The sequence below is a fragment of the Momordica charantia genome (genome assembly GCF_013281855.1).
Source record: "Momordica charantia cultivar OHB3-1 chromosome 9 unlocalized genomic scaffold, Mcharantia_2.0 BLBB01000009.1, whole genome shotgun sequence".
Taxonomy (NCBI): domain Eukaryota; kingdom Viridiplantae; phylum Streptophyta; class Magnoliopsida; order Cucurbitales; family Cucurbitaceae; genus Momordica; species Momordica charantia.
Genome location: NW_028275167.1, coordinates 1,082,616 through 1,105,042, shown reverse-complemented (window position 1 = coordinate 1,105,042; position 22,427 = coordinate 1,082,616). Strand labels below are relative to the sequence as shown.

The following is a 22,427-nucleotide window of genomic DNA, read 5'->3' as shown; positions in this document are numbered from 1 at the left end:
AACCTATACAAATTACAGATGATTGAAAATGGGGTCCTCCGTCGGACGATTCATGGTTAAATGCACTTGAATGCTGGAACTTGGATTTTGGAATTGGAAGCAAAGCACAGCCGAAGGTGACACACACATCGGAGATCGGAGCCCTAACCGCTACTCCTGCTTCGCTTCGTCTCTTTCTCCATTGTTCGCTCTCCGCTGCACTCATTGCCGGTGCCGGTGGGGTATGTTTCCCTTTCCCTTTCCGTTCACTCGTCTCCACTTTTCATTCAATTGCCTATTTACGTTGTTATAGCATACTTGGAATAGGAATGATGCGCGTAAAATGTATTTCTAGCAAATTGCATTTCTGCGTATTTATCTATTGGTAAACCCCCGACTTGGCCCTGATTGCAAACAATAATCACTGGGTTCTCGATTTTCTACCGTTGTTGTTGCTTTTGTTATTGTTGTACTGCTGAAGCTGTGCCCACCAGTGGAATTGTAGCGTAACTAACAGTACATGGTTATGGGTTTTCTTCGTTTATGTAGGTTACCCCACCTGTTACTGCTTTAGAAAGGTTTTAGTTCACCATGTCATCAGCATCAACTGCCTCTCAATCCCTTTCGTTACCCGCTCCGCCTACTTCCAACTCTGCAGCCAATGGATCTTCAATTCCCAATTTGATGCCCGCAACTTCACCAGTTCCTCCTGCCCCTTCTTTACATATTCATCAACTAGTGCCTGGAACTCCGATGATACCTGGTCCACCGGGAATGTCACCATCTATTCCGGTAGTGTCGACAAGTCCAGCAACTATGTTTTCACCCAGTGATTCATCTGGTTCCACTATCTCAGGACCCAATATGCATCCAACTCCCAACTCAATAAATACTTCCGTTCGTCCTCAAATATGTGGTTCGTATCCTTTAACTCATGTTGTTTCCCCACCCCACGCAATATGGTTTCAGCCTCCTCAGATGGGAGGTATGCCCAGGCCTCCCTTTCTGCCATATTCTGCTTCTTTTCACGGCCCTCTTCCTTTTCCTGCTCGTGGAATGCCCCTTCCATCTGTCCCATTGCCCGATCCTCAACCTCCTGGTGTTACCCCTGTTCAAGTTGCGTCAGCAATTACTGTGTCATCTGGTCATGGCAATCAGCTTACTGGAAATTCGGTGATCCAGACGGACTTAAATCATTCTGGACTTGGTATGATATGTGTTGTTAAATTACTATCTTTCTGACATGGTAAGCCTATTAGCACTCTGGTTCCTACGAACCTAAACTTCTGTTCTTCGTTCATTGTTTGATCATTTCACAGATGGCCAGAAATACGCTCAAGGTGTGGTTCATTCTGAGAGCAACTCTTTAATCAAGCGCCTAGATGATTGGACTGCCCACAAGACTGAGGCTGGAATAATCTATTACTATAATGCTTTGACAGGAGAATCTACTTACGAAAAGCCTTCTGGATTTACAGGGGAGGTATTTTCCGAAAGTTTTATATAGTTTCCGTTGCGGATAAGTTTCTATTGGTCTATAGGCTGATTTTAGCATAAAGCTCTCCCTCTTTCTCTCTTCCCCATTTCCCCCTCCCTGTTTGCGTCACACCATCTGAATTTTTTTTGTTATTCTGGTTGCATTAGCTTCATGGCTAATTCTATTTCAGCACGAAGCTTTTGTGGAATACGGGCAGATGAGTAATTATCTGAAATGACCATTGTTGACATCATGGTTTACTATTGAACTTTATGATGCTCTTCTTTATCGTAATGGCATGACTGTATCCTGTCTTCTTTATCCGTTTCTTTGGCATTGAAGTGTTGCAATTTTCCAATATTGGTGCATCTCATTCAATAATACGTACTTTTTTTTGTGTGATTGAATGGTTGCAGCCTGATAATCTTGCGGTGCAGCCAACATCAGTTTCGATGTAAGCTCTTTTTAGCTTTATTAACCATGATGCACATGAAATTTCTTCCTTTTCATATGAAAGAAATTTTTAAATCTCATTTCTTAGTTCCATAACAGCTGTATTTTGATTTTGGCCATGCATTGAAAATTTTTATGTTGTAATATGACTGTTATTTACTGAGTTGCAATATTACTAGCATTTTGTTGAAGATTTTGTTTTTTTATGAAAAACCATAGGAAAGGACATAAAACGAACAATACAAAAGACCAGCCCAAACTAAAAGAAGCAAAAAAAAAAAAATCAAACTAAAAGAAAGGGCTGGGACTCTTAAGAATAAGAACCAAAGGATAAATACAAAACTCTTTAGTCACGACACCTAGAGGGAGATATTGGATGTAGCTGTAGATCAAACCTCTCCCAAGACGACTCCCATCCCCTAAAGATCCTCTTCTTTATCTCAAGCTAGACATTCTACAAAATGGACAAAAAGCTAGTTTTACAGAACACTTCTTCATTGTCTCTAAGTGGCTGATGGAACAGCACCTCCTTTGCCATCAAATGACACAAACTATTACAGATTAGGGAAGTACTGAAATACACCATAAACCGTCCTACATCAAGGAAGCAAGCCGCATCTCCAAAACACATGATCCAAACTCTAGGAGGCACCTTTACACAAAACACATGACTTTTGCCCAAACCATATGGAAGAAGCTCTTTCCATCAAACTGATAATGTAATCTTCCCATGCATGAGCTGCCAAGCAAATAATAGAGCCACACAAATGAGAAAAGAACGAGCTATAGGAAAAACTATATAAAGGGTTGCATTACCCCGAAAAAGAGGGAGACCGTATGGAATTTTTCTTGTTTGAAATAGGTATCTAGAGGGTAATACAAAAAATTATAGAAATTCCGGGGAGAATATAAACCATCTGTTTATTCATTGCTTTTCCTACAATACCTTTTTTTTTTTTTATAATTGGGATCCGGAGCTTTGCTCTCCTATACCCGGGGGCACCCGTGCCCGCCCTAAGGCCCACATCAAAGTTTTTTGTATAGGACTTGAGAACTCTAAGCCGGTATGGCCAAGAGACCCCAAGCCATTATCAACCGGGCCACTCCTTGGGGGTTGCTTTGCCTAGAAAGGTTAAGACCACTTGATATTGTTGGGTATTTATAGGTGTTGTCCTTGGAATATTAGTATCAATAGTTTTTTGATAATCAACAATATACATCTCTGCAGTAGGTGCGTTTCCCTTCATTTATACTAGTTCATCCTCTTGGCATTGGCATAATTTTTGGGCTTTGTTTCTTCCTAGTTGTTGGTTTTTAGTAGGCCCAACAAAGATTACCTTTTCCTCGAACTTTGTGACTCATGGCTACACATCTTAGTTATTAGAACGTGATTAATAGTGATTTTCTAACGACCGATGAATGTGATTGTGTTCTATTGTCTGTAGGTCGAACTTGTCCGGTACAGATTGGGTTTTGGTCAGTATGAGTGATGGTAAAAAGTATTACTACAACAATAAGACGAAGGTACTGCTCCTTGTTTTCTTGTATTTTTTTCTTTTAAATACCTTTTCCCCATTATGATAGGGAACAAGGCTTTGTATATAAAATAAAGTATTCGAAAAAGAGGGAGACTGTATGGAATTTTTCTTGTTTGAAATAGGTATCTAGAGCTTGTTCCTGTTCATAACAACTTGTATATATGAGAAAATAGTCCACTGCAGTTAGTTCTTAAAAGTTAAAAGCTTTTCTATATGTTGAAGGACCGGCAACTTTCAATTATTTTCTTGTGTTAGCGGTCTTTTAGAAATAACTAGCCTATTATGCTTCTTTTTTGTGTGTCTGTGTTTGATTTTATATGTATAGAATTGATGATGCTATTCCATTAAAAACATAGAAAATAACATGTATAATTTCCACGAAGTAACTAGAAAAGAAGCTACAATGTATCTGCTGTCATATACTATATGAGGTAGGCAGTGGCTGAAAATTGGATTTATTTCTTAGAAAAGGCGTCTCCATCCAGATGGTTCATGTATCATTAGACATATGTTCTTTAAACTCATTGGATGAAGAACATGATCCTCGAAATCATATTTCTGCATTCTGTCCTTTACTTTAGAATGTTGTTATGAAACGTATGGCTCTTGTAGTAATTTATATTAATAGTAAGTTTTAGCCATGAAATTTTAACCTTTTATTGGTGCCAACTTGACTCTCTCTCTGTCTCCATCCAGATGGTTCATGTATCATTAGACATATGTTCTTTAAACTCATTGGATGAAGAACATGATCCTCAAAATCATATTTCTGCATCTTTACTTTAGAATGTTGTTATGAAACGTATGGCTCTTGTAGTAATTTATATTAATAGTAAGTTTTAGCCACGAAATTTTAACCTTTTATTGGTGCCAACTTGACTCTCTCTCTCTCTCTCTCCCTCTCGAAATCAGATTAGCAGTTGGCAGATCCCAAATGAAGTGACTGAATCGAGGCAGCAGAATGATGAAAAAACGAAGGAACGTTCAGCTCCTGTGCCAAATAGTAATGCATTAACTGAACAAGGATCTTCGCCTATCAGTATCAGCACTCCTGCCATTAACACGGGTGGTCGTGAAGCCATACCCCTTAGAACGGTAGGAATATCAGCGTCATCATCTGCCCTGGATTTGATCAAGAAAAAATTACAAGATTCTGGAACTCCTGTAGCTGCCTCGCCTGTTTCAGCACCAACAATAGCCCAATCAGATGTAAATCTGCCGAGAGAGGCTGATGCTGCAGTTAAGGGACTGCAGAGTGAGAACAGCAAGGATAAGCCAAAAGATGCTAATGGTGATGGAAATGTATCGGACACCTCCTCAGACTCCGAAGATGTAGACAGTGGGCCAACTAATGAGCAGTTAATTATCCAATTTAAGGTATCATCTTACTTCCCCTTGATTGCAGATCAACATAATAATCTGATGCATTTTGTCCTTCCTTTTCCTCCTGCCTTAAACATTTGACAGTTCGATACTAGACGAAGCTTTGTCTTTTTTGCTAATCTTTTTTGTTGCTAGTATCTGGAATATCAAGTTCATTCTAATTTGGATTGGGTCCCTTCATGTAGGTGGTTTTCCTTTTGGTGGGCTTGTTTTTTTATGCCCCTTGTATATTTATTCTTTCATGTTTCTCAATGAAAACTCGGTTTATTATAAAAGAAATCTGTGTCTTTTTCCTGCATCTTGATCTTGGGTGTGCTTGAGCCTCTGTGTTGTAGATGCATTAATTTCACACCCATTATGAAAGTCAGCCAAGCTTGCTGCTCCATTCATGGAGCAAGTTGAAAAAGAGTTAGGGAAATTAAGCTGCTTCCCTTCATCAGGCCAACATTTAGTGAATGGAAAGCAGGTCTGGTTGTTGGCCTATCAGTGTAGCCACGTCATATTTCTAATAATTGATCATGGTCTTTATTTATATTTACTTCTTGTTACTATCATTCCTGAAGTTGCCATCATAAGTTTCCGGCCATATTATCTTAAGTTTAAGGAACTTCTATCCTCTGCAATCTCAACTGATCTGGTGGAAAGTGCTCATTATGTTGTATGTAATTGTAGGAGATGCTTAAGGAGCGGGGAGTGGCACCATTCTCTAAATGGGACAAGGAATTGCCGAAGATAGTGTTTGATCCCCGTTTTAAGGTTTGTTGAGTATAAAGATTTGAATTACTTTGTTCGGGAATAAGGGGCTCCTACCAATGGTACCCCTTGATACAGGTTTGTTTGATTTTGTTTGTCTATGTTAGACTACTTTCATACATTTGAATTCTTGGTTGACACATGATTTTCTTTTGTTATGGCCTCTAACAAGTTTGTTCATCTGTAGTCCTTCTCATTATAATACCAGTAACTTTCTATTTTCTCAAATAGACTTGCATCTATCTACCTATGTAACATTTTCTTGTCTGTTCTTTTCTTTTCTTTTCTGACTTTGATCTTTGTGGTTATATTGTTTTGGGATATTCCTTTTTCTTAGAACCAGAACGTGGTTTTGGTTTTACTTCTTTCTTTAGAGTTAGGGTGCAGAATGATTAATTGATAGTTTATTACTAGAAACCTTTATTTTTTTTAAATATAAAGAACACTATGTTTGTGTTTTGCCCTTTATGTGCTGGATTACTGTTTGTTATTTGTTATGAAAAGTATCATTTAATGACAGGCTATTCCAAGTTATTCAGCTAGGAGGTCCCTGTTTGAACACTATGTTAAGACCCGTGCCGAGGAGGAACGGAAGGAAAAAAGAGCTGCTCAAAAGGCTGCAATAGAGGGATTTAAGCAGTTACTGGATAGTGCATCTGAGGTTTTATCTCTTTCCACATTGATTATTTTGTCTTAGGTTGCTATATTTGTTATCATTGAGCCTTTTGAATCAAATAAGATGGACGAGTTCATAACCTAGGTGAAATATGATACTTGTTACACATTTTTTTTTCTTTAACATAAATTGTTTCTCTCTCTAATCAGAATTACAAATACCTCAAAATAGGGTCAAGCATGTCCTAAAATTTTAACTTGGTTCCCACAGAAAGATTGGGGATTTTGGGTATCAATATAGAATATAGACATTGTGCTAATCATGGTGGCCACCTATCTAGGATTTAATATCCTACAAGTTATCTTGTCAACCAAATGTAATAGTGTCAGGCGGTTGGCCCGTGGTGGGTATAAACGAGGCTTTTGTTGCTGACTACTTTGCACTTGTTTTATTTTTATTTTCAGGATATTGATCAATCAACCAGTTATCAAACATTCAAAAAGAAATGGGGCAATGACCCACGGTTTGAAGCTTTGGATCGCAAAGATCGGGAGAATTTATTGAATGAAAGGTGCCATTTAATGTGTAATAGTATGAACTTTTTTTCTCAATCTCGGTACATTTATAACTCTGTTTTATGCTTTCGTGTTGATTTTTCAATTTCATAATTATCTCGTCTAATTGGCAAAGTAAATCAATATGATTATCATAGCAATTTTCCTGTCTGGTAAAAATGACTTTTTCAGGTGGTATTAATTATTATGATGCCAAGGTTGACTAAGGTGCATTTCAAACCATTATGTGTTAGCCAATCATCTCCCGTATGTTGCCCATAGAATTTTCTAGGAATTTCTTTTTTGAATTTATTCATTTACTAATTGTTTGCCGTGAGGTTTTCTACCATTGGGAATGGGTATCCTGTAATATTAATTTATTGGTTAAAATACACATTTTATCCGTGAACACTGATTTAGTCCTTGAACTTTCAATAGTAACGATTTAGTCCCAGTACTTTAAACTTGATTACAATTTAGTCTCTACTGTTAAAAATTAGGTTAGATTTAAAAGAAAGCTAACGTGGCTAATCTATGTGTACAAATTAAATGGCCAGCTGTGCAAGTTGGTTCAATCTCGGGTCGGTTCAAACTTCAACCGGTTTACGATTAAAAAAAGAGGAGAATAATTCTAAAGAGGAAAACACCACCCCACCTTAATGTCGTCGTCTCCTCCGTCTCGTACAGCATCTCCGCCTTCTTCTTGTTCTTCTTCTCCACCTCTTTCAATCCTCCTATTTCAGCAGATCCTCAAACACCCATCCACACATATAGATCCCAAACAGGGAGGGGTGTTGTACAGTGAATTGTTTTTATGGTGGATCTTGTACTCCAACACCACAAGAGTCACCTATTGGGCTGCGTCGAGCATATCCTTCCTGATGATAACAATGGTGAAACTAGATGTCCCCACGTTCTTCTATGCTCTCGCATAAATCACCCCAACTTTAGATATGTTCACAGGTTCGAGTAGAAATTGGACGACATGTCGGCCACCAAGAGGCTATTCGAATATGGATAGTTCTTGAATTCAACTTCATGGATGGTCTCGTTCGCTCAGATGTGTAGATATTTGGCATTGGGGGCTTTGTTCCAGGTCCTCGAAGGCGGGGGTTTTGGTGCATTTTTTAGCTTTCCAGACCAAATTACCTTTGACTTGCATAATTTATGAGCCTCCTCGAACGCCTTGTTGCCCCATGGGCCGATGACGACGGTGTCCTCAGGCTTGCACAGATTCAAAGGAATTCCGGCGAATTGAGTGGAATGGTGTAATCTGCCAGAACATCGAGGAGGCTTCAGAGACCTGCCTCAGCCTTTTAGATTATGGAGGTGAAATATTTGCCTTTGTGGCTCGTCTCCATTACGCTTATGCCAGATCTGCACCTGTTGTATAGCTACGACATGGTCGCCAACCTGAGGGCAAAGTTGAACACTCGATCATCGGATTGATTGTGGGCCGGTCAAGATTGAGATGTGCTTTGTACATGGCGAAGGAAGAGGGATAATTTTTTCCATCTCCAGTCCTGTAGATGACGGCGTCGACGGTGGAGTAGGCTTGGACAACTCAGATGGCAGTGATGGTGGTGGGAAGGCTTTGAAAGAGTCGCGAAAGGTGGGGTGGTGTTTTTCTCTTTATATATTTTTTTAGAAATCCTATATCGATTCAAATTTGAACCGACCCGCACAGTTGGCCATTTAATTTATACATATAGATCAGCCACGTTAGCTTTTGGTTAAATCTAACCTTATTTTAAACGGTTGGGACTAAATTGTAACCAATTTTAAAGTACAGGAACTAAATTGTAACTTTTGAAAGTTTAGAGACTAAATCGTTTATTTTAATGAAAGTTCAGGGACCAAATGTGTTTTTTAACCTAATTTATTCATTAATTCATGGTTTGTCTGCTTTTAAGCTTGGGATTGCAAGACCTAGGGTCGTTTCATAACTCTCTCTCAAGGGTTTATGAAATCTTCCAAATCTACAATTTTCCTTATTTCGCATGGGGATGAATGAGAAAGGAAGGGGTAAAGGGAGTACTAAATTATTTTTAATTTTGATTGTCTACTTAGTTCTTAATTTTATCAATTCCTTACTCTTAATTTTGGTCAGTTACTTTTTTTACTATTAAAATAAATTAACTAAATATTAGTTTGATCAATTTAAAATTCTTCATTATAATTACTTGATTAAAATAATCTATTACATGTAATTTTGGTTAACTTCATTTTTTAATATTGCAGTTATATAAATATTAATTAATTAGTTCATTGACTAATATATTTTACTTAATTTTAATTAATTAATTAATATTAGAACTAACTGGTCTACTCTACTTGATTTCAAATTCCTTTAGTACTAATTGATTGATTTAAAATTTTATTTTTGTTCATTTATTTGTTAGCATTGTCTATTTTATTGATTTATATAATCAATGAATTTTCTATAGAGAAACTAATGCAAAATTTTATACAGATATCTTAATCCTAGACATCTTGTTGCCGAACATCTTGTTCCCATTCAATTTTTGAAATAAATGCCTTAAATTGCAACTTGCACGGTTATTTGATCAATCTGAGATATTTTTTCTTGATATTTTTGTGTGATTTCTATATCTTCCCCTTCCAATTAACAACTTTTTTTCAATTAACAACTTTGGCCTCCTAGTTATGATGGTGAGAATGGTAGTTTATGTTTACATACATATTTAAAATCGTATAATCAGGCTTTCAGATACTAAAAAGGTTTGGCTCGTCTTAAAATAAGTTCACTGTGTTAACTTTTGTGAAAGACCTATACTTAACATGCCTCTTATTCAATTTACTCAAGTTTGACTGTGAATTTTAATTATCTGTTTTCTGCAAATTGGAGCTTTAGCCGTTCTACATATTGTATTAGGAGACTTTATTTACCCGCGACATCGCCAGTTACTCTTCTTGGTATGCCTTATGATCATGTCTTTTGGAATTTAAAAATTTGGTTGCGTCATTCCTTTGATATGTCTGCCCTCTTTGATATGGTTTTACACTAGGTGGATACTTATTCAAATGTAATATCAACTGTTTTGTACACAGAAAGTGCTTACTATTGATAACCCCTGAAAAAGCAACTTGAGTCAACAAGGTAGTAGGCTAGTAACCAGAATCTCATATTTATATTTGATGTGTCTTTTAACTAAAATCTATTATGTTGGCTTTTAGTTAGATGATACCTCAATTTAACTTGTAGGGTTATTTGTCTGAAGAAGGCTGCCGTTGAAAAGGCTCACGCCTTATGGGCTGCTTCCACCACTAGTTTCAAGTCCATGCTGCGGGAGAGAGGAGATATCAATGTCAATTCCCGTTGGTTGAGGGTGGGTGCACCATGCTCTCACTAATTGGTAGTTCATGTTCTGATGAGTATCTGAATGTCTATTTTCCTGCATGCTAATGGTTTTTTTCCTTTTAATAAAAGTAAAATTTTGTTGGAGACATGTGGCTAAATAATGTTAGTTAAGAAGGCAGATTATAGTATTCTCTTAATATTTTACATCTGAAATATCGTTTAGAGCAAGAGTCTGTTTGATATGCAATTTGGATTCAGTTTCTTGTTTTCAAGATTCACTGAATTTAGTGAATTCAGTGAATATATGTTTGACACATTTGTTTTTTAAAACTGTTTCGGATTCTGTAATCCAAATAGTAGAATTCTGAAAACAACATAAAATTATTTTAAGTGGTTTTAGATTTTGAATTTGAAATTTTAAAATGGAAAAAGTTACATTAAAAAGACAAAAAAAAAAAATTTGATAAATATACTATTTCATGTTATAAACTAATTTTATTTTTGTTAAAATTAAAAAATGTAAAATAGAATATATTCTAAAATTAGCTCTTGGGTGTAAATGTTTTTATCCCCCTTCAGTAGCTACTCTCAAAGTGCCTTGCTTCTAATTGGAAGTCTTTTTTGTAATTAGCCACTATAGCTTTTCAGATATTTCATACCATCAATGAAATACATGTTTCTTACCCAAAAAACCCTGTAAGTTTGTCCTCTTTTTTCCTTTTCTTTTAAGTTATTGCTCATGTTTTCTGATTGTTTTTGTATTGGTTCACTGTTTTTAAATAGTGAGCAGAGGTTGTTGGAGAGAACGAATATGATGCATTCATAGAATGAAAATTTTCATCTATGCTGCGCCAGTTTCAGGTCTCATAAACTTGATGAAAGATTATATGTAATTAGATTCAATCTGTCACATCAACCCAAGGCACAATCATTTAAAATTTAGATCTATATCTGCACTTATAATGTGAAATTATACGACTCGACTAATAGTTAATATGCAACGTTATTATGAACATGCGTCTGTAAGGCTGTAACCGTTTCTTACTACCCCTGTTTTTATGCTTTAGGTAAAAGATAGCCTACGGGATGATCCAAGATACAGATCTGTCAAGCATGAGGAGCGTGAGATGTTATTCAATGAGTACATATTTGAACTTAAGGCTGTTGAAGAGGAAAAACAACGTGAATCAAAAACTAGAAAGGAGGAGCAGGTATGTAAACTTGAATTCCCAACCTTTCCCTTTTCCTGGAACCTAATGTCATCATCTGTTAAAGTTGTATGTTAGGTGTCTTGGTTGGTTATTTGAGGCTGTGTTTTCAAGGTGCATCAGTGAGGCACCTTTTGATTGCCGAGTGCCATTCAAGGCAACCAACTTCATTAAGATGTCCACCTTCTTCACCTTTTTATCGTCATGGCTATTCATTCATTCTTGGCAACACAAGTCCTTGCCATGAGAAGTGCCTAAGTGGCCTAAAAGAGATAATCTGTCATGCCTAAATTAAACTGAAACCACCCCTTACCCACGTTAAATGCAATCCAAAAAAGCTACAAAGATTTTGTAATAGTGTCCATATTACACCATCTTGGTGGTATTTTAGGAACAAGAAATTCTTTTGTAATTACAGCGTCTTTCAAATCTCTTAGGATTGGAGAGCTATTCTCTTTTAGTCTACTTTAGTTTTTTGGGAGGGCGACATCTTGTCCCTTGTCCTTAGGCTGTTTTGGTTCATTCCTCTTTTGATTGAATGAATGTTTCTTATCAAAAAAAAAAAAAGCTACAAAGATGTGTAAGTAGCATAAAGGTGCCCAACACGTCATTTTTTTGACCAAACATTAAAACGAAAAGAAAATTAAAGAATAAGCTAAAATAAATAACTAACCACTTCCCCAATTTATTTGCAATCAATCCCATTAAAGAGACTAGAACAACAAAATTTTACAATATTTGGACTCACCGACAAGGGGGAGAAGAGAAGATGTCAGAGAGAGTGGTGGCAAGCAAGCATCAACAAGCGGCAGCGAAGACGAGCAGTAGCGCAAGCAAGCGCGGTGGAGAGGAAGAAAAATATGAGTGCAGTGAGAGGCAGTAGGCGATAGGGGAGAGAGCGATGAGCATTAGGTAGTGAGGGTGACAAAAGGCTGGTGGCGAGGGGAGACAAACAGTGGTGCAGAAGCTTGAAGAAAAGGAAAAGGAGAGGCAGGTAGAGAAAATGAGAAATTAAGGAAGAAGGCGCAATATTTTAGGGTTTAAATGGATTTATACCGACGCCTGTATTCCGTCGGCAAAAGCCTTAAGATTTGTCACCCTGTGTTTCCCACCAAATGGTAGGGTATGGTGTGCCAAAATTTTCCCAATGGAAAAGAATTTCGTTGGAGAAAAGAATTGTCAATGCTGTTTCTGTCGCCATAAATAAAAATTCTTGTAGCGGACGATTTTTCCCTTGCCTTTGATTAACATTTGGGCTGATTTTAGCCATTAGAAGATGACTTTGACTCATGTGAAGGTTTATGTTTTAGCCTGGCTTTTCTTTAAATCAAGCATTTGGATTTCTTTTACTGGAAATGATATTACAATATAAATATTAATGTGATGGAATATTAAATAAATGAATAAATAAAAGAAACTGGAAGTTCTGCCAAAGTTGACGGACCAGAAGAAAAACCTTCTAGTTAACTAAAAGATCATTTACCCTGTGGGCATGAAGCACTTACGTCAAATTAAAGCAAGGGTAAGAGCCGAATTCAGAAAATAATCAAAGTAGACCTCTTTGTAATTACAGCCTCTCTATGATTATACAGGACTGGAATGCTCTCATTTGCTAGTTTTTGGGAGGGGGACGCCTTGTCCCTCGTCCTTAGGCTGTTCTTTTTGTTCCTCTCTTTTAATGAATCCTTTCATATCCAAAAAAAAAAAAATTCCTATCCAAGGGAGTTACGAAGAATCCCTTGATGTAAAAATCTTATTGAGTTGGAATCAAGAACCTTTTGGGGATATGAATCCCTAATTCAGAAACATTAAAATCCCAGATTAGATTACAACCCTAAGATTTAGGTTAAAAACAGATCGCCTTATGATCAAAGCTCTTGAAACAAAGAAAACGTTCCTTATCTCAAGAGTTGAATATTCTTTGCCTGCAATCTAAGAAACTTGAAATTGCAAAGGTTCAAGAAGCACTTGGCTAACTTAAAAGTTGAAAGAAAAAGCTCAAAGGCTAAATTCATCCTTAAAAATTGATCTAATCTATGTCAAAAAACCTAATGACAATACTTTAGATAGCCTCCCAACTAAAACCTAGATGCTACATCATCTATGATAGCCAAAAGACAAAAAAAAAAAAAAATACATGTTATTAATATGCTCAACAAAGGGTAAAATTTAAAAGACATCAAAAGCTCTTAAATAAAAGTCTATCACAATTTGAAGTCGGAGTGGGTTCATATCACCTCTCCAATTGGATATCAAAGGTGTAGTTACTTTCTAACCTCAACATTCAGAAAAATGCCTTAGTTATATGAAGTCATAGAAGATCTTTGAAAGGATGGCTCAAAAAAGTAGAACAAAGGAGGATACGCATGTTATTGTGGAGTTGCTGTGGAGGGCCAGTTACCCAAATCCTTTTTTCTCTAAAATTAAATTTCAGGTGTTTCGTTTTAAAAAAAAATATGAAAAAAAAAACACAATAACCACCTTGATCAAAATTGTGCCTGTTTGGTTTGAAACTTAACTTCCAGTTCCACTGATAATTAATGTGCTATCCCATATCACAGTTGTCACTAGGATTCCACATTAAGTTTTCAACAATAGTTGGAAGCCATGCAGAATATTTGCACTAAATTTCTAATGCTTATTTCAGGAGAAACTGAAGGAAAGGGAGAGAGAATGGCGGAAACGAAAGGAAAGAGAAGAGCAAGAAATGGAAAGGGTACGCCTAAAAATACGGAAGAAAGAGGCAGTTGCATCTTTTCAAGCATTGCTTGTTGAATCGATCAAAGACCCTCAGGTATATCTTTTGGGCCATGATTATGGGGTTAGTTTTGGGAAAATGAAACAAGAAAAGAGAGAAGGTAATGGATTAAGAAATATGGAGCCTGGTATGTCTATCAGTCTAGTGTAATAGGGTTTGACCTTTTGCTGGTGAATTTAAAAGCATAATCAATTAAATATTTCACTTAAAATTGTCTGGCATGAAATAAACCGTAAGCTGTTGGATCATTTGTTTTTCAATTAAACGGCATCTGATCATTCCCCTACTAATGAGCAATAGTCAAACGCATTCTAGTTTGGTTGATCCTTCAGTGTCAACTATGTCACGCTTTTTTTTGGTGTGCTTAGGCCTCTTGGACTGAGTCAAAAATTAAATTGGAGAAGGATCCACAAGGGCGTGCATCTAATCCTGATTTAGATCCATCTGACACAGAAAAGCTATTCAGAGAACATGTAAAGATGCTGCAAGAGGTAATTCTATGACTCACTGATCTTAGACTTTTCGTCCGTTTCACTACCATTTGCAGATCAATGTGCAATATTATTTTACAAGATGTGTATGATTTCTCTACAGTTTACTTTTCCAGGTTTCTTTCTCTCTTTTTTTGTTTTCTTTTAATAACTGGGAGTTGGAGCTTTGCTCCCCATACCTCGGGGCACCGGCGCCCATCCCAAGGCCCCCCCGACCGTAGGAGACATCAAGGGTTTTTTTGTATTAAACTCACCGAAGATCCGAACTTGAAACCTCTAGGTCGATATGACCAAGAGACCCCAGGTCCCAAGTCCTTGCTAACAGGCCGCCTTTGGGGCTTTCCTGTTTTTCTTTATACTGGTTTTTACTGCATCTATTGCAGTTAATTTGAATTTTGAGCTAGTATTACATCAAGTCATGAAGTTTTTATAGATGCCTTTCTGAGCTTCTGATATAAAGGGAGGCAATCTTGAGTTTTGATCTCATTCCTTCGATTCTCTTCCCGTATCTCTACCTCTATGTTCTCTCTCTTCTAGGATTCAAATTTTATGAAAACTTATTTTCTTATCTTATTGTGCTGTTCAGCAGATGCTTGTAATAATACGTCCAAGCTCAATAAAATTTGGGATCATGTTTATGAATCTGTTCGTTTTATTCAGTGATGCCTAGGCCTAAAAGCTCTTAGATTGGAAATAGTTGTGCGTTCTAAATTTCTATTTCTTGTGGAAGAATCACCTGCGTGAGATGTTGATTGTTTCACTAATTTTCAAACCAAGTGGTATAAGACTAGGTAGTGTACACTTTTAAGTATATAGCAAATGAACTTAGAAGAATTGGGGGAACAGTTGTGTAAATCGTTATACTGTCTGAATAATTGCTTTCCAGATATTTAACATGACATGAAAGTTGTTCTCTTAATGTAGGTTGGTGACTCATGAGTGTCCATTCACTGCACTACAACTGGAGTGAATGTTTATTGCTATTAAGAGAACGCCATCGCATTATGTCTCACTCGATTTCTTTTCCGTTTGAATTTCTGCAGCGTTGTGCTAATGAGTTCAGAACTCTATTGTCTGACGCCTTTACAGCCGAGGCAGTAGCACATGTATCAGAAGATGGAAAGACAGTTCTTAATTCTTGGACGATGGCTAAACGAATTCTGAAGCCTGATCCCAGATATAGTAAAGTCCCAAGGAAGGAAAGGGAGGTGTTGTGGCGTCGATATGCTGACGATACATTGCGGAAGCAAAAGTTGGTAAATGATCAGAAGGGAGAAAAACATGGCTCAAAGAGTAGAGCAACCACTGACGCTGGAAAATTTCCTTCGAAACCAAGAATCCAAGAGTGAAGAAAGCTTGAAGCGGTTTCTATTTCCAATTTTTTGGGGTCTGCATTTTCAGATTATTTCGTCACAAAGTGAGGAAAGGAATGGTGACAACGTTCAGTTCTGACATAATTAGTTTTCGTAATGCACCTTTTTGGTGTTGTGTTAGTTTACTGGAAAATATATTTTTACTGCTCAAGGAACTGGTTCAGTAGTTGAAATAGTTTGGGGAACCGTTTATTTATTTATTTTATATATGAAAGGATGGTCTTAGAGTTAGAAATTTTATGCCTGGGTATTAACTATTAAGTTGGATTCCATAGAATTTATAAAAGTAACATGCACACTATCAATCACGTTACAGCAGTAACTCTAGATCATCATTTTAAATTTAACTTCGAAAATAATTTTTGCACTTTAAAAAGTTTGTGTACTGTCATATTAAACATAAATTAGATAAAATTAACATTTTAAACTACAAACACAGCTCTGCAAAGGACAACTTATTCAATCATAATTCCTTTATTCAATACAACAGTGGGCAGACCAGAAGTATGGGTGCATTTAAGATACCAAAATTGAAGCTCACCAGTACGAGTGAGACTTGTCCTCAACCTGCCCTTGCGCAGAGCTGCCTAAGATAAAGCATTTAATCCCGAGCCGTTCATATTGTATTACCACCCACGGACATGCAATTTTCGCATGACTGAGACCGTAGATGGTCCAACCACACGTCCATCGGTTTAAAAGCGAACAAGAGGAAAAAGAAAGAGACAACGTCATAGGATGTTCTTATTCGCCAGTAACATGTCCTTCCAGGCCTCATAAAACATCCAGGTGATGCCAGACGAAGGCATGACCTTCAAACAGCTAGCACCCCATCCTCTGTAGAGTCCCTTCAGCCCTTCCTCCCGAATCACTTCAGAAATTGCCGCTGCCATGTTGGGTGGGCATTTGCCCTGTAGAGCTCCCACCATCAGTCTTTTTCTTGCCACCTCCAAAGGAAAGCTGATTGTGCTCGCTGTGAAACCTATCCACATCACATCCAACCCAAACATTTTAGGACCAGACAATGAAATGATGAAAAGAATCATCTTCAAGATGCACTCCTGGACATCTAAGTCAAATAAATGAGCCAAAAATTCAATTTGAATGCAATTCTACATGAGAAGCAGTTTATGTGCCTCCTTAGAACTCAAGGACACGGTTGTACAACCTATAGAATAGAACAGATCCTGTTCAAGAGTTCATTACAGAAATTCTACTTCCAATTTCCAGTTTTAATTTTTAACCAGACCCCAATCTATTGACTTGGTTAATATGACTAATACAACGGAAATAGAAGCAAATATATTCATTTAACAAAAATAGATATTAAATGACATGGTCTTTCATGAATCATTCCAGAGAAATAGAAGAAGCAAAGGTCAAATTACTCACCTGCAAGAGCTCCAACCAGAAGCATCTCTACACGGTTTAAAGAATTCTTCTTCTTTTTTATGCAGTATGTTTTCTTCATCGTCTCGTACATGAAATAATAACTTGTACTGTATGGAAGCATACCAGCCAGTGTAGGTAAAATACCCGCATATAATGCACCAATGCCACCACTGTTGTAAATCTTGCTAACTGCAACGCTTAAATTAGGATAATCCTCAGGACTGACTGTCAAGCGATCCTGTATTCATAAAGTAAATGGAAACAATATTTTTCATAGTCAAAGAAGTTTTAAGTTGATAATTCTTCAAAGTTTGCAGGGAATAACTCTTTCACATCAAGATGATTGGGCCATAAAACCCTATGAAGAAACCATTGGGCAAGATCTTAATGAACTGGAACACATAGCAGTTATGAAATCTAGGTTGTCGTGAAAGTAGCGTATGATAAATAGAAAAGAAATTTCACTGCAACATCTAAAACTTCTACGCCAATAAAAGAAGATGTGCAACATTAATACCTTCAAAACTTCAAGCGGATGGCATGCAAGAGTGCTAACAATACCAGCAGCAGCACCAGCCACAGCAACAGGAGAAATCCAGGAGAGCGAAAAATGTAAAGTGACAGGGCCAATATGTATACTTGGATGTTCACTTTTACTCCATTTCTCCTGTGCTGATGTCATTGCTCGTTTTACACACTCAAATGTTCCCAGTTCAATTGCCTGCGTAGGAACTATACGAACCATATTGATTGCATTTCCAGCCCATAGACCTTTCCAACCTTGCTGCTCAACGACCTCAATAAAGCTACCAGCAATGTTTCTAGATCCAACACCAACCACCATTCTTGTCCTGCATATTTTCATGTGAGGTAATCATCATATGTTATCGAAATGATCTGATTAGTAGTCCAGGTAGATAACATTGAAGGTTTGTAGAAGCCAAAATTTAGAGCAAGAAAACTTTTAAATAATTTTCACATCATAAGACATAATACAACCTGAAATAACATATTATCCATGCTTTAACGTCCATATTATACATTTCCCCTGTAATGCTAAACACTTCGACATGATCTGATCCCTAGCAAATCTGCTACCCCAGTAGCAGTAGCATCCTTGCTTTTCAGCCTTGAATGGTAACTCATAAGTAACTTAGAACATTTCGCAATATCATCGGTTTGGTGTTATCATCTTGCAGATAAAATTATATGACATGCAAAAAAAAAGTAAGAGAACTATAGATGAAACTTGAAAGTGATTACAGTGAAAGCCAACCTGATTGTCTCGAGAGGAGCAAGCACAGCTTTTGTCATAGCCCCTGCCATGGCCCCACTAACAAACTCAGCAACTTCTCTAGTCCTAAAGAAGTCCTGAGCGTTCAATCATGTTTAGATTTAACGAGGAATAAAAGGCTTCATTCATACTTTTTTTTTTCCTTGGTATCAATAAATTAATTATATCTTGACAGAGTTCGCTATTTGTTGCACTGTGGATAAACTAAATGTTATTAATAATACATGCTCTTTTCGATTGAAGTACTGGCTAGTACAAGAAGTCCCAAATCTAGACACTAAAAAACACGGTTTCTGTTAGATAATATACACCAGAAGGATATAACTGAACGGAGCAAAAACAAATTACAGGAATCAGATACAATTGAACATGCAAATAGAAAAGCCAAACAGAACCACAAGTTTAATCCATCTGAAGTTTTTGGAAGTTGAACTAATGAAACTCAAAACCCACACTTGACTTCACCCAGTTTCTTTGTTATAAATAGCTAGTGACCCAAAAGTGGGAGACAAGAAATAGTTTAGGTTAATGAAATGATTCATAAAAGGAAGAAAAAACAGACCTATCCCATCCAACATTGTAATGAGAACTCCTCGATAATTATACAAGTAAAAGGGACTCACTTTAATGGCAAGGCTGGGATCCGGAAGGCGTAAGCGAAGCTCGAAGGGGGATTCAGTGTTGTTATTGATTTCAAGCTGTTTGGGAAGCATCGCGAGGCCGAATGAAATATCATCGAAAACACCAACGCCGTTCTGCGACTGTGATTCAAACGCCATAGATTTGGTGGATAGTAAACCCCGATGCTGAAGTTGAAAACAGCAGGAAAGAAGAAGTTTTATTCGTTGACGAATGAAGAAACTAATTGATCAAATCGAAGAAAATCATTGACGTACCTGGAATTTGGAATTTGGCGACATTGAAGGAGATTGAGGGAGTTTGCGGAAAGATATATCTGTGTGTTCCCGCTCCCTCTCCAAGTATCAGCAGGCAGCGTGGGCGTTGATGTTCTTTCAAAGAGTTGAGGCTTTTCTGGACTCCGGAAGAGTCGCAATGGAGTCGCAGTCAGGTCAGTTCAATATGAGACTGGATAAAATTTATACGGTTCGAGATCGTTGCTTTAACCATAATATACTGTTGATGTAGTAAACAATAAATGGAAGAGAGTATGGTACTCCTATATTACTATCAATTTTCTGGTGACACTGAGTTATAGTGATCCGCACACGATAAAATTTATAGTACTAGAAAGTATCCTACCCCTCCCATTTATATAATAGATAGAAAAAATTGACCACGCGTCGTTTATAATACACTGCTAACGTGACAAGTAGTAAGATAAATGGGGGTATGGTATTCCCATAGTACAATAAATTTTCCCTACGGGATAAAATTTCTAGTACTATAGTAGTACTATACTTCCTCTCATTTACACAATAAATAGAATAAATGACCCCACGTCGTTTTTAATATATTACTTATGTGGCAAATAACAAGCGGGAGGGAGTGTGGTACTTGTGTATTACCATAAATTTTATGGTGACACTGAGTCAAAGTCACCCTTGCATGAGAAAATTTATAGTACTGCGGAGTGTCATACTTTCTCTCATTTACACAATAAATAGAATAAATAGATCACATGTCATTTTTAATAAACTGTTAATGTGTGGCAAGCAGTAACTGAAAAGGGGGTATGGTATTTCCACGTTATCATCAATTTTTTCAACCAAAGAAAAATTATAGTACCATTGGAGTACCATATTTCCTCACATTTACACAATAAATATGATAAGTGATTTTTTTATACATTACTGACGTGACAAACAATAGATGAGAGGGAGTGTGGTACTCCCATATTACAAGAAAATTTTCGATGAGATTGAGTCATAGTCATCCTCACATGAAGAAAATGCCTAGTACTACTGGAGTACCATCCCCTCTCATTTATACAATAAATACAAGAAATAGACCCACGTCATTTTTTATACACTACTAATGTGAAAACCATTAAATAAAATGGAGCGGAGTACTCTCACAGGCACACGTCCAATTGATTTGAATACGGGTCAATTGCCTTGCCACGTTTTACTCTCCAATTGTTATGACAGATGTCAATGTTGAAAAAACACAATAATTGAAATCATTTCGACCAATAATTGAAAAATGTAAATAAAGTACAGAATCCAATTCCAATTCAATTCCTAATCTAATATGCGAATGGATAACGCACACACCTACAGCAAAAGCTCTTGCTTTTTAGTCATATACGAGGCGCGCAGATTAAAGCCTGAAGGGAAGAGAATGGAAGATATTTCCACGTGTCAACGTGGACACCGCCAAAATATCTCTCCAAAATCCACCAAAACAATCGCTATCTTTTCTTCACAACAAATAAAACGTTTATGTTAAATTTCATTCCATTTCTTTTCTATTTTTCTCAATAATACGGGTGGAATTTGTGAGTGAAAATTAGGAATGGCAATAGGACGGGATAAAGTCGGGGAGTCATCCTCATCCTCACCCGGTTGGGGATTTATTCAATTTCGGGGACGGTTCCCTGTTAGGAATCCCCTTTAAAAATAGATATTTTTTTTATAAATTTTTATTTTATTTTTAAAATTTTTAATTAATTTTGTATTACTACGGGAGAATAAATGGTTAATTGGGTTATTAGCTTGAGTTTTTTTAGTTTAAAAGTATTTATATATATATATTAATATTATTATATAAAAAATAGGAAAATAAATAAAATATTAAATGAGATGGGAAATCCTCTTATCTCTGCCGGAGACCCCGATTAGGATCCTGGTTTGATCCGTCTCCCTCCAAACTGAGGATTCCCCGACCTGATCGAACTTAACTTCAGGCTTTAATTTATTTTTGCATATTACTAAATTTGTCCACTGGCTTTCTAACTCTTTCCCATTTCTCCCTAATCAAAATTTCAACATTTTTTCTCTCTATATCAAACTTAACTAGAGACGATCCACCACATATTGGATTTGGGAGGCTCGAGCCCCCTTCAATTTGACAACATATATTAATAGATTACTCAAAATTATAGACACGACGCCTTAGCATTGTGAAATGTGCGTTTCCAACCTCGCTTCGATTGGGTTTGAATCCTACCTAAACTCTTTTATTTTTATTTTTGTTAGTTTTTTTTTATTTAGTTCCCATGTGTACACTTTTTTTCAAAGGAAAAAAAGTAATAAATTCGTGTGCGTATTTTTTATATATTTATTGATTATCCTTACATGTAAACTTGAAATATATATATATATACATATTTTTTGTGATTCTAGGTTTTCTATTTTATAGTTTTAAATCACAAATTTTCTTTATACAAATATGTCATTTTTTAAAAGGAAAAAAAGTAATAAATTCGTATGCCTATTTTTTATAAATTTATTGATTATCCTTACATGTAAACTTAAAAAAAAAATTAAAAAACATATATATATAATTACAATTTGTAATTTAAAACTATAAAATAGTGATTCTAGGTTTTCTATTTTATAGTTTTAAATTACAAATTTTCTTTATACAAATATGTCAATTTAAAATATAAGTATATACATATTAGCGGGATATTTAACTCTAGTTTTATAAATGAAAATTTATTTTAAAATATTTGAACCTAAAAAAATTATTATCAAATTATACATATACATTTACTATTTATCTTCATATAATTATTGAGGACAATTTAAAACTTATTTATATTTTCAATTTATACGTCATTTTATATTTAGTTAATATTTTTTCAATTAAACGATCAAACCATATATTTTCTCTTTTGGAATATCAAATATAATTTATTCTTCTCTAAAGAT

The 22,427-nt window shown here is 36.3% G+C and overlaps 2 protein-coding genes and 1 pseudogene across 4 annotated transcripts; 1 reads left to right on the top strand and 2 right to left on the bottom strand.

Annotated features, from left to right (window-relative positions):
• Positions 1 to 49: 49 nt before the first annotated feature.
• Positions 50 to 16,143, top strand: PRP40C (pre-mRNA-processing protein 40C). 2 transcript variants are annotated; one of them, XM_088116954.1, is made up of 14 exons: positions 50 to 221; positions 529 to 1,186; positions 1,299 to 1,462; positions 1,873 to 1,910; positions 3,355 to 3,433; positions 4,360 to 4,824; positions 5,503 to 5,586; positions 6,104 to 6,244; positions 6,664 to 6,770; positions 9,980 to 10,103; positions 11,143 to 11,286; positions 13,931 to 14,077; positions 14,410 to 14,532; positions 15,457 to 15,596. In XM_088116954.1, exons 2-14 carry the CDS (start codon positions 571 to 573, stop codon positions 15,469 to 15,471), a joined length of 2,247 nt encoding a protein of 748 aa, XP_087973080.1. In that variant the 5' UTR covers positions 50 to 221; positions 529 to 570; the 3' UTR covers positions 15,472 to 15,596. The 2 variants fall into 2 exon arrangements, with proteins under 2 accessions (XP_087973080.1, XP_022146153.1); XM_022290461.2 differs by having other exon boundaries at positions 53 to 221; positions 15,576 to 16,143.
• LOC111017260 (phosphoserine aminotransferase 1, chloroplastic pseudogene) lies at positions 7,363 to 9,672 on the bottom strand (annotated as a pseudogene).
• Positions 16,144 to 16,345: 202 nt separating the features above from the next.
• LOC111020299 (Mitochondrial substrate carrier family protein) lies at positions 16,346 to 19,688 on the bottom strand. Of its 2 annotated transcripts, XM_022296933.2 has the most exons (6): positions 19,488 to 19,688; positions 19,215 to 19,397; positions 18,574 to 18,668; positions 17,815 to 18,148; positions 17,298 to 17,535; positions 16,346 to 16,887 (listed from the first exon to the last, which is right to left on the bottom strand). In XM_022296933.2, the coding sequence occupies exons 1-6, from the start codon at positions 19,509 to 19,511 to the stop codon at positions 16,637 to 16,639; spliced, it is 1,125 nt and encodes a 374-aa protein (XP_022152625.1). In that variant the 5' UTR covers positions 19,512 to 19,688; the 3' UTR covers positions 16,346 to 16,636. The 2 variants fall into 2 exon arrangements, with proteins under 2 accessions (XP_022152625.1, XP_022152634.1); XM_022296942.2 differs by lacking the exon at positions 18,574 to 18,668.
• Between the last annotated feature and the right edge of the window lie 2,739 nt (positions 19,689 to 22,427).

Bases quoted from the DNA above. Each gene is read 5' to 3' on its own strand.
- PRP40C (XM_022290461.2), top strand. From the start codon at position 571: ATGTCATCAGCATCAACTGCCTCTCAATCCCTTTCGTTACCCGCTCCG. The intron at 1,911-3,354 runs GTAAGCTCTTTT...TATTGTCTGTAG, and splicing joins CAGCCAACATCAGTTTCGAT to GTCGAACTTGTCCGGTACAG. The intron at 6,771-9,979 runs GTGCCATTTAAT...TTTAACTTGTAG, and splicing joins GAGAATTTATTGAATGAAAG to GGTTATTTGTCTGAAGAAGG.
- LOC111020299 (XM_022296933.2), bottom strand. From the start codon at position 19,511: ATGTCGCCAAATTCCAAATTCCAG. The intron at 18,149-18,573 runs GTTGGCTTTCAC...GAAAATATGCAG, and splicing joins GCTCCTCTCGAGACAATCAG to GACAAGAATGGTGGTTGGTG. The intron at 16,888-17,297 runs GTGAGTAATTTG...TGATGTGGATAG, and splicing joins TCTGGTTGGAGCTCTTGCAG to GTTTCACAGCGAGCACAATC.